The 12541-nt window shown below is 36.3% G+C and overlaps 1 protein-coding gene across 2 annotated transcripts in view; it reads right to left on the reverse strand.

The window, feature by feature from the left end:
- The window catches only part of LOC149773224 (calpain-15-like), an 83133-nt gene that overhangs the window by 48947 nt on the left and 21645 nt on the right, over positions 1-12541 (reverse strand). For both annotated transcript variants that reach the window (XM_089946591.1, XM_089946592.1), the window contains exons 2-4: positions 8428-10361; positions 4240-4448; positions 1837-2020 (exon numbers count right to left, since the gene is read on the reverse strand). In XM_089946591.1, coding sequence (XP_089802717.1) covers positions 1837-2020; positions 4240-4448; positions 8428-10239 — 2205 coding nt within the window. In that variant the 5' untranslated portion in view covers positions 10240-10361. The remainder of the gene's footprint in view (positions 1-1836; positions 2021-4239; positions 4449-8427; positions 10362-12541) is intronic.

The following is a 12541-nucleotide window of genomic DNA, read 5'->3' on the forward strand; positions in this document are numbered from 1 at the left end:
GCCTGACCATCTGACCAGATTAGGATTTAAAGGGATATTGAGCATATATTATCAAAAAATTGTATATTTTATGACTTAAATGAAACAATAAAAACCAAGAAAAAAGTGAAGAACTGTAAACTGTTTCTGGTGACCACTTGTGAATCTGTGTGAGATGAGAAGATTAGTATTTTGCATGTAGTCTGCATTCAACAGACACTTGAAATTGCACTTAACGACTCTTCTACATTTATGTAATGTCTGATGATGCTTGCTATTTCAGATTCCCAATATCAACAAGTGGAGTCATTTGGATCCCTGAAAGCAACCAGAGGCTAAAATACCACACAGGCAAGGAAAAATAGAACTATGCAAAAGGAAAGATGCAATCAAACGAAAACAATCTCTTAAATATAGCTGGGTCATAGAAATTTGTTGGGAATATAGTAACATGATAACATGATGCATGCTAAGACCATGACAGTTGTGTTAACTGTTAGCTGCATTCTGCTTATGAGGATGCATCTGATTCAGTTCCAGCAATCAATAACAGAACTCATCTTCCAGCAGACCTAATTTTATATGTGCAGCCGTATTTTGGATATTATCTTTGGAGGCTGGGTCTAGTACTGTTTTTGATGACATGTCAGTGGCTGATAATCCTCATTTCTTATTCTAAGATCCAGACCAGTCGCTAATGTCATTAACAGATGTGTTTTGAAGGTTTCCGGATCAGCTGGATGGTAAGCATCATTAAGCTGGTCTGTAAACAGTGACCAAATAATGCTGAATTTAATAAAATTTAATAACTCCGGCATATGATATAAATATAATATTGTATTTCTTTCTTTCCATGTTCTGTTACGTTAAATAAATAATCTTACTGAGGGATCATGTTTACATCCACGTGTATTTACCATCGAGTCATTAATTACATTTTGTCATACATAATGAAATGTAGGACATGTTGGTTATGGACAGGACCAGTAGCATTTTCAGGTTACTGCTCATGTGGGCTTGCAGGCTTTTTTGGCAAGTTTCACACGCTGACTCAGGGCTCCAAAAGTCGACTTGTCTACTCTTATTTATAAGTGGTGCTTGAGGAAGGACAAGTCACTTTTAAAGATACTGGTCGAACTGGATGAGTGACATTTTCCGATACAATATCATATACAGTGTAGGATGAGTAAAAATGATGCAGGAAAAGTAAAATTTTCAAGTAACCTGCCAAGAAGCTAACAAAAAATATTTCCAATCCTAACCATATTCCTCAATTCCCATGTTTCCTTTTCCCATTCACTAAAGGAAATACAATCATTTTATACAAACTATTCTACATGTAAATCAAAATTCTGAACCATTATACATATAAAACATCTGATCAAATACCCAGATTCACCCATGTTTGCCATCACCCATCTTTTAGTGAAAATTGAAGATTAAAAAGCTGTTTCTGATATGACCCACCCTGGATGATCAAAACATTTGCAGAACAGACTCCCTGGGCTTAACATAGAGGAAATACCAAAATATACATATGCTTATATTATTAACAATGATAGAACTAGTATGCTCAACAAAGAAACTTGATTCATACAATATGCAATAGTAGACAAAGAAATAAAGTAAATCATAATCTGACAGGATATAAATGATATAGCTATACTAAACAGCGAGAGAATTATTCATTCACAAGCCCTCCCTCCCAACCATATCATACACAAATGTCTCAAGTTTATATCTTTAATAATCAGATATTGTGAGATATACTTATCTATGCACTGTGCGACACAGATTCAAATGCATATCCATTTATTCACTGTTTTTACTTCAAAACCATGACAACAAAAAAGCTACCTGTGAGAAAACTAGCCTGCCATAATTATCACATGGAAAAACATCATCAATCAAGACCATCTGCCAGTAGCCATCTTTACAGAGCCGAACCACGTACGCTCCCTCTGGACAGTAGTCTTTAGTCATGATGATCTTTTCAACCAACTCAGGTCTCTCTGCCAAGACAGCCAGGGCACTCAGAAACCTGCCATTAAAATATATAATCAGCTTAAAACATAAATCTTTGATGGCATTTAATTGATATAAATTAGAAAAGTAGGGATGGGATCAGAATGGAAGACTTGGAATCAATTATTGTAAGCTTACAACTGATTTTATTCTAATGCATATTTGTCTCTACAGTAATTTCATATTCTTTGCTCCCCTTCTCTCCCACTACACCAAGTACGATTAATTGCAATATCTGGTCTTTGTTTTGATTGGCTCCCGATTTTACAATCTTGGAATGGTGTAATAATATTGCCATAAATTCATAAATTTCTAATTGAAAAAAATGAATGTCATTAATTAATGTCACAGGAACAATAACCAATACTGCCGCACCTGCCAAGACAGCTGAAGTTACACCACTTGTTCAGCAGTGTTAAAACGAACTTACTACTGCTGGAAACAGCTCCACCATATAGATACCACAAGCAAAACAGGCTTGATGCAGACCATACACTGAAAGAACTTAACCAACTTGGTATTTTATTCATTTCAAACAGTTATTAGCATTTTTACAAAAATCCAAACTAAATTTTACTTCACAGTCGTGCATTAATAGCAACAACAATCCACAGGAACTATCTGAAGGAAAACGGTTTTGACAAATTTAGAGCTGTAAGCTGGGCAAGACATATCTTAAGATTGCTAAAGGTAATTTGTCGAACAAGAAAAGCTTTCCTAAAATGTAAGTTTTCAGTTTCATACTTTCTGAACATGCTTTGAGTATAGTTTGACGTAAATGTTTACGATTAGGAATTCTGGGTGGGGTGAGGGTTTACAGGCAAAACAAAAAAGTTAATTCTGACAATTCAAGAAAAGTTACTTCCACACAATGACTAATAGACTTCAGAATCAATCCTCCACCTGTCCAATTTATCATTATGATTACTTATTTATTATTCATTCTACTACTAAGAAGTCAAGACTACTATACAGTAACTTAATTTGCTTTCATACATAATTTTTGTGACATTCTCACGATTAACCTGTGCTAAAAAATAATCTGCACCTAACTGTAAAAAAATGGAAGTTGGAGATTATCGAGTACAATTATATATAGAGTGCACACTGGACATGTGAGTATACTACTGATGTGTCGGACACACAATTTATGATCAAACATTTACATTAATTTATATTATTTCAACATATGCCAGTGACTACAAACAATGGTGAATTTGTATCATTATGTCTAAATTTGTATTTTTCATTTGTTTTTGGGTTGTGTTTTTAAAAAATGAATTAATTATATATCTAGGATGATGGGTTGGAGAATTAAAAAAATTAATAAGTAAGAAATACAAAGAGGTTATGTCATATTTGCTGCAGTTTAATTTATTCACAATTTCAAATCTCAAGATAAACAGAGTATTCATTTATGGAAACAAATGGCTAATACTGCAAAAAAATAATTTTTCAAATGCATTTAAAGTAAACCATTTAATATCAAGTATATATATATATATATATATATATATATATATATATATATATATATATATATATATATATATATATATATATATACAAAAGATGTCATCATATTACTTGTACCAAAAGTGCAGTTAACCAATATCAATCATGCAATATATATATATATATATATATATATATATATATATATATATATATATATATATATATATATATATATATATATACACACACACACACACACACACACACACATATATATATGCTCCTGAAGCACATTTAAACTATTTCTAAATTGTAGCAATACTTTCAAAGTGATAATCAAGTACACCCTAAATAAATCTTGGTCTCTAAGCTGCTTGACATATCTTCCAAGGCTTGATAACAATACTGATGGTTAAGACTCCATATGTTATCACAACTAATGATACGGGTGTGTGTGTGTGTGATTTATATTTTTAAGGTAGCTTTAACAATTTTTCAGTCATATCACTACAATGTCTGCATAAGGACTAACCATTTAATTTTTGGGGAGGGTCAGGCCTGAAATTTTCTTTTAAGTCTAATTTTTGTTAACACCATGATAACTGATTTTTTTTGCAACTAATAAAATGGATACAACAATTCTATTTTTTGCTATAAATCAAAACATGAATATTTTCAAGCTTTTGGGAGCCATATTGTTTTTTTAAAAAGAAATTACATTACTCCCAGTCCACACAAGTTCAATGGTCAGTGCTTAACACAGTGAACAGTACTTGCCAACAGTTTCCAAGGACTCCCTGTGATATATCATCAGGTAATGGGGTCCTATATACTGCCCATGGAATTTTGGCTGCCCCTCTTTCTGACTGTGTAATTGATACAATATCTCTCCATTCAATATTGGTGGATGTGAATGGCTTTTTCACATCAAAGAACAAAGATTTTGGGATGGGTGGAAAGGAATCATCTACAAATTTCTCTTGATTCTGGAAAATATAAAACAGATTTTAACATGTGCTTGATACAACTTGTCAACTGATTTACTTTTCAAAATTTTGATGAATTATATCTACAAATGAAAGTGTACAGATACATTTCTGTGGAGACAGATACCATATATATTGAAGTAAAAGTATAGTCCAACAGCAAACAACACAGGAACATCTGGGTTTAGGCTGCTGTCCTATTGATTACTCCTAACAAACTGCACCAACCCAGATCTATCAGTACATTACGTAACTTCAAATGCCAGTCTACAGACAGGGCATAAAGTTTGCTTCTTTGGCTCCCAGATTCCAAGGATAGCAAAAATAACAGTCATAAGATAAAGTTCTCAAAGGAAACTTCACCTCAAGGTTCAAAGTGGGGTTTTAGTTAGTTGTTCTTGCTGTTGTAGTGTTTAGCGCAATATTTCAGCACATGACAGGCTATATATGGCAGCCAGTATAAATGAATGGAAGAAGAATCCAGGAAAACACCAGAAAGAACCACCAACCGCCAAGAAGCTACTGGCAAGCTTTCTCACGTATCCACATTAGCCAAGCCCAAGACTCGAACCCACACAGACAGAGGTGAGATGGTAGTGATCCATAATGGTAAGCATGTTAGACCACTCGGCCACTTAGGGCCCTGCCTTTTAGTTAGAGACCACACGATGGAAGAGAAATTCCATCTAGGCATTAGTGTGTGTGGTAGTGGTCTTTGTAGCTCAAAATACCCGAATAGGTCTGTTAAGGGCAAGGCCTTTAAAATTTTTAGTGTGCTAGATAGGGCTGCTTTATCACCTTTGATAGTAGAAACCAAGTATTGTTTTCCTCAAAAAGAACGAGAAGAAAATCAGCAGCTGTTCTCATAGAGAGAAAGCTAGTATTAACATGCTTTCGACAGCACCAATTAAAAGAGATTATCCAGTTAGCATCATACAGTTCAAATGTAGATTGTCTTCTGAACAGTTTTGTTTGAAAATTTGTACTGGTGGAGAGATAGTTTGACGTGATCCAAGCAATGAAGGAGAAGATCTGTAGGATGTTGTGTAGCAAACAGACTCTGTGTTACAACGGGAGGTAGCTCCTCTGAGGTAGGAAAAGGTATGGTCCACAAGCAGTTCAAGAAGATAACTGAACTACAACCGTTGGGGACACAGCGGGGTTATCAAAATGAGCTGAGCAATGAAGGTCCTTACCTTCTGTGAAATCATTCTGAAGAGGGGTAAAGTGTAAGTGAATCAACAATTCCACTTCAGGCTCAAAGCATCTGCTGCCCAAGCTCTCTGGTCAGGGAATGGGGAAATGTAAAAGGGAAACTTTTTGTTTAGCTTTGTCACAAACAAGTCCATCAAAGATCTCTCCCAAACTCTGGACAAGAAATCTGCCATGGATTGATGCAGAGACTATTCTGTGAGGACTGTCTTGACCCTCCTGCTTAGACTATTGACCAAAATATTCTATTTGCTAGGAATGCAGAAAACTCAGAGGGTAACCCTTTCTGAAGTTGTCCAGCAATAAAGGTTTGTCTCTATGTTTCTTGATATATGCTACCATTGATTTGTTGTCAGAGGAGACCATCACTGGGAAACTTATTTTGCTGATGCACCCCTGAAGGGCTAACAACACTGCCCTCATTTCCAAATTATTGATGAAGGCAGAGTCTTCATGGAACCACAAACCCTGAAGAATTTAGACCTTCTGGCTCCAGATAAACACCATACCCAGAAATTGATATGTCAGTCAGTAGGCAGGAGTGAGGTCTGAGGTCATGCATGCAGACTCCAGCCAGAAACCAGTTATGATTTATCCAGCAAATCAGATGATATTGTACCTAAAGAAATCCAAGCAGTCAGAGGGTCCCTGTATGGTTTCCAATTTACTAGAAATAGAAACAGGAAATGGCATAAGTGCTATCTGCCTAGTGAAACCAGGTTCACTGTAGTTCAAGGTCCACCAAGGAGATAGATGCTCATAATGTGGTCAGCAGGGTCAGGGTCTTGTCTATTCTGTCCTGCTGGACACAAACTAATCCTCCTTCTGTTAGAAAATTCATCTCCATATAGATGAAATCTTGTGTTGGAGTAAGATCCAGTTTATCTGGGTTGGGTAATAGATCCAGCCTGGACAATATGGACCAACAGTAAGACAGATATAGTCTGGGGGATCATAGCTAGCAATTGTGGATCAACCAATCATCTAATTATTGAAGGATAGGGATCCCCAATGATGTTAAATAGATGGCTACTACTCCCATGACCCTGGTAAACACTCAGGTCAAATTGCAGAGCATAAATTCTAAGATCTCCCTGTCCATGCAAAACCTGAAGTACTTTCTGTGTGGAGGAAAGATAGGGATGTGAAGGTACACATCCTGCAGTTCAATGGAGACCACCCAGTCACCAGGTTTTTCCATTCCTGACTGAGAAGGTGGACTCCATCTTGAAAGGTACTTCATGCAAAACTTCTGTAAGGAAGAAAAGTTCACAATTTGTTGAAATGTTCCACCCTTTTTGGTATCTGGAAAATGTGAGAAAAGGCCAGAGAGTAGCTGTTGAACACCCTTCTACTACTACTGTACCCTTCTGGAAAAGTGAGTGTACGTTTTCCTTTAACTGTACCAGATTCAACTGGTAGAGGCGTATGGGGATCTTATTTGAGGAGAAAGAACTTGAAATTGAGTCAGTATCTTTCTGTTATGACAGACAGGACTCAATCATCATTTTACATCTGAACAAATATCTGAAAAAAGTTTTAGCCTGGCACCTACAGGAACTAACATAAGTGGGACACACTGCAGGAAAGAGTGAGTCCCTAGGGCTGCCTCCTTTTCTTTATGAAAGGGGAAAAGGACTGCAAACTTCCTCCCTGGGCCTTTGTAGTATGCCCTTTTAGGGGCCAACTGCTGTTGGAGAACTCTGAACTGTGATTGTTGCTTTGACTGGGGCTGTATGTCTTTGAATAATATTGCTGACAGACCCTGTGGGTGGTCTGGATGATTCTGCTTCTTCGCTGGTTTCAAGGCCACACAGTTTAGATTGCTACAAGTAAAAATTATTAAACAAAAAAAACCTATATGAAGTATAAGGCAAGAGTATTTGCATGGAAAAAAGAACCATAAAATATACGTTTTAATCAAGTCGAAGTATGCCTATGTTGTGCATTATATTAAAATAGTTAAAACCATCAAAACACTTATGTTCTGATGACAATGACATCACTAATACTTTAGTCTGAGCACTGGGGACAAAAAATGGCAAAACAGAACCAGCTAGATAAGATGGTCATTAAGAATCAAAGGTATGAATCCCTAAACACATATAATTGAAAATAAGGACTGGTGGGTGACCTCCTTCCAGGGAATAAAGTTAGTAAAAGTCATATTAAATGGAAAATGAAATCATATTATTCATACAATATTAATACAAGCAAAACATAATCAATATCAGGCAGCAGACAAAACTGGCAAGGACAGGGATAAATAAATACCTACAAAAGATGGAAAAGGAATTAAAGATTCTAAATCACAATAGATGTTACCTGGATAACTAGAAGTGGGGAACCTAAATGCAAGGTTATGAAAACATTTAACCAAAAACTGCCATTAAAGAGAAAGAGAGAACTAGCTCGTTTAAAAAATTCAATAATACCTGTTCTGAGGGTACTTACATGCATATAAATTATGCACATAATGAAAATGCTCTATTTCCAATGTATGACTCAAAGTAAAGGCAATTTTCTTTGAAGAGTAATTGAAACTGCTGTACTGATGGCAATGACTGAAAAAGAATGGGACTAGAGTGCATTGGTCACAGTCACAGGGTAGATGTGAGATCTTCTCAGAATTCTCATCACATGATCAAGAATACGTTCTATCTGCAAAAGAGCAAGCCTAAGCAATAGTAGCAGGTTACATATTACTGATACTAAATGACTTTTATCTTTACTGGAAACCTTAACAATCAGCCATATTTTCACTCACTTGTTTGCAAAACATTACAATGTGTTCCCATAGTTCCTGAGCATCACTTTTGTCAACCTTTTCCAAGTCAGTTGCCAGTGATATATACTGAGATCGGATTGGACGAATTGTCCCAGGTGATACAAGGATCTTTTTGTGTGAATCTGAGTTTTTGTGACATCCACACATCTTGCAAAGTGGACCACTGGTCTCCAAATTAATGACTGTACACATCAAGCAACGCCATTCTCCAGGCTTGACTTTTGTGGGGGTCTTTTTAGGAGAAATGTCACCATCAACCTCCATCTCCTCTTCTGTTGTCTGTAAAGGTCCTGGTGTTGCTGCAGCCTGGTCTTTCTTACAGCCACAAGCTGAGCAAGAGACACTGCTGATATGATTTTGAAGAGTACATCTTGGACATGTCCATTTGTCTGGAGAACCAGATGCCTGTTCAGAAGCTCCGCAGGCCTGACATGATTTAAATGACTTAGAATTCTTAAATGTACATCGCACACAATTCCAATAGTGATCATTTTTTGGGGGTAGTCTAGACTGTTGAACTTTGGGAGAGCCTGCTGAAGGTTTTTTCTTGGAAGAGTCACTTATGGGAGGCAGTTTAGGAGATTTTGTATTTGTTTCTGAGGACTGTTTTGGTTTATTTTCAAACGGTCTTTTTCCTTTTCCACATCCACATTTCTCACTCCAACTGGGATTGCAACTGAAGCCACATTGTTCACACTTCCATTCTGTGTATTCTTCTGATGCTGCAGAATCTGCCTTAGCTCCGAGACCCTTCTTCATCCCCTCAACACCATTACTGTGATTTTTATCTGGAGTGGGAGAAGGGAGAAATTTGGTGCAATCTATTACATCAGGAATATCTTCTTCTTTTGGAAGCTTGCTTAATCTGGGTGCTTCACATACATCACATCTATTTTTAGACATGGCGTTTTTCAATGTACACCTCGTACATGTCCAATCTTCCTGTTCTTTGGAACCAGCCCCAGCTGTCGCAATGTTGTTTGTGACAGTTGTCATGACTGAATTCTGACCATTTTGTTTTGAGTTTTCATTAGAGTTGGAGACCCATTCCATTGTTTTATCAATCTTTCCAGCTTCATTTTTTGGGTCACTAAAATGGTTTTCTACTATTACAAAAGCTTCACCCTTCATGCTGTCACATATTAAACAATTCTGATTTGAATTTTGGTTGGGTGTTGAGCATTTTGCACAGATCCATTGATCACTGAATTCTACTTCCATATCACTGACAGAAGTTTTCACTGGTCCATCTTCTTCCTTAAGGGAACTTAGGCCATTGGTTCCATCTGGGGTTTTCCCCCTGGATGCGCCTTTACCTTGACGTTTCTCTTTTGTAGCTGCACTTGACTGATCCTTCATATTTGATCCTTTATGATCCTTTTTTGCATCTGAATCTTTCGTTGCATTCTGCATGCCCCTTGGGGTCTTGGATGGTGATCCCTGAGAGCCCCTGGCTACTAATCCATTTGTATGACTGGAATGTGAGACTCCCCTACTTTTTGTAGGTCTCTCAGCAACTTTTTTCTTTGGAAGTGGTGGTGTTTTCCCTTTCATCCCAGCTAATGATCCATCCACTTGGTCAACAGCCATTACAACATCCTCTTTCCCATTCAGAAGCAGAGGAGGAGCTGAGGGGATCATTGGAGATTTTGGAGGTATGACAGATGGTTTGTCAGGTGGACGTCTCGATCTACACATTGCACAAGCTAGTGATAAGGAAGCATTGTCAAACGTGCATGTTACACAACTCCATCCCCCATCATCTTGTACAATAAAGACCTCATCTGCCATTCCAACAACTTCTGAAGAGCTAATGCTACCTATTTTGCTGGTGAGGAGTTTTGTCTTTACTATACAAGTTGGATTTTTTCACTGATAACATCCCGTCTACTACACCTCTGAATGATTTCAACCTATAAAAGAAAACAAAACAGTATATACATATTTTCTTCACAATCCTAGTTGCTGTACATGTCACTCAGATGAAAGACAATACTACTTTTTAAAGCAATGTAATGACTGTCCTAAATATGATGGTTGAACAGAACTGGACTGCTGTAAAATACTTCTCTATATTGGTATGAAGTACTTTTTTTTCACATCTTTAAACCTGAGACACAAAACTACAGAAAATAATGTTCCCTCTGTGTTGCTTATAAATGTTGCATGGTTGGGTTATTCACTGGTTTTAATAATGAGTTTGGAGTAAGATTCTAGAAACAACAAGTGCACATAATTAAGATATCCCCCATTGATAAGCCAAGTCAGAAATTTCTGGCTTACATGTTGTGCCATACAAATAAATATTTTTATAGCAGTCACACTGGGGATTGGCTAACAGTGGCATTTACAAACATAAGGACTTTATAAAGCATCTCAGGCAAATGGCACACACACACACACACGAACCAGCAAGTTAACATGAAAGCCTACCTCTTAACATTTAGGGCACTATAGATGCATTTCAAATCACATCTAAGCAAAGTCATAGGAAAGATTAGCATAAAATAGCAATCTTACCTTGCTCTAAGGGGGTATATCTTTACTACCTATGAATAGTTATGATACTGAAGTTATCCAAAACTCAGACCTTATTAGCGTCCAAAACTCGGCACAACAAAACAGGACGGTAATCAATGAAGGTAAAACAAAATGTATGATTTTGGGGACATCACAAAAGCTACACAAGTTAGGGAACCCAGAACTATCAACTGCAATGAATAATCATCAGTCTGAAAATGTCAAACATGAAAAAGCTTGTAAGTGTGTCTGTAGATAATAATTTACAATGGGATGACAATAATGATAACTGTTGTAAAACAATGTCATCCCAAATTACCCTACTCAGCAGAATCAAGAAATATTTACCTATGGAAACTCACAAACTATACTATAAGTCATATATTCTTCCAACAATGGATCATTGTTCAAATGTATGGGGAAACTGTGCTAAATTTCAGCTTGACAGGATTTATAAACTTCAGAAACAAGCAACACACATAATTTTAGATGCATCTATTGATCATCCGTCCAAAGCATTGTTTACAGAACTCAAATGGTTTACAATATATGAAAGGATAGATTTTCACAAGGCAGTTCATGTATATAAATGTCTATATGGAACTGCACCAGAGTATCTTCAGGACTTATACAGGCCTTTTTCAACACAATACCATTTGAGATCACATGGAAATCTTCTAGCACCAAAACCAAGCAATTTAAAAAGAGCTTCCACTACTCTGGTATTATTACTATTATCATTATTATTATTATTATTAATAAAATAGCTCTTACTAAATATTATGTCAGTATCTCCTTTGGTATTATACATATACATTGTAGTTTGTTCTGCACAGCATCATGAATGATATGTGCATCTGCTTCTAATTGAATTTTCACATCGCCTCAAACTATAGCTAATATTACAGAATTTGTTTCATGCAAAAATGATTTAAACATGATTCATATTGACATACAGCACAAAACTATTAATTTGATACATGCTGGAAAGACTGATCTGTGTACATGTAATCTGCCATGTTCATCCTGAGTTCCGACAAAGTATATGATACTGAAAAGAAATCAAAGGGAGGCAACTACATTATGATCAAACACAGCCAAATAGGAAAGTTGACCCCTTCTTAATAAACGAATTGACTCTTACACAGGTCATGGTGGCATAGAAAAATTTGAAGTAATCAGACCACTCCATTTAATGTATTTAATGAGATGTGTTATGCTCAATGTTGATTCGAATGGTGTTAAAAAACTCAAGTGTAAAACAAATTAGTTACTTTTAGCGACATTTAATGATGATAACCTGAAAATTCACTAAGCTACATATGCAGATATCCTTTAAAATCGGTTATAAACCTGATACAATAAGGCTGCACACAAATGTAGATTATGCAAGTTTTAAATTAAATATCTGTATGACATTAACCTACAATTAATATTTTCTTTATCTTGTCAAAACTGTGTACCAGTGTATCCTCCTGAATGTCTCGTGAGATTAGCAAATATTTCGCTACATGAGTTGTACTCTCTCAAAATAAATTATTATAGGCTCCATTTTCATGAGGAATCAATTAGC

Source organism: Sinohyriopsis cumingii, unplaced genomic scaffold (genome assembly GCF_028554795.1).
Source record: "Sinohyriopsis cumingii isolate HCF-2022 unplaced genomic scaffold, ASM2855479v2 utg000810l, whole genome shotgun sequence".
Classification (NCBI taxonomy): domain Eukaryota; kingdom Metazoa; phylum Mollusca; class Bivalvia; order Unionida; family Unionidae; genus Sinohyriopsis; species Sinohyriopsis cumingii.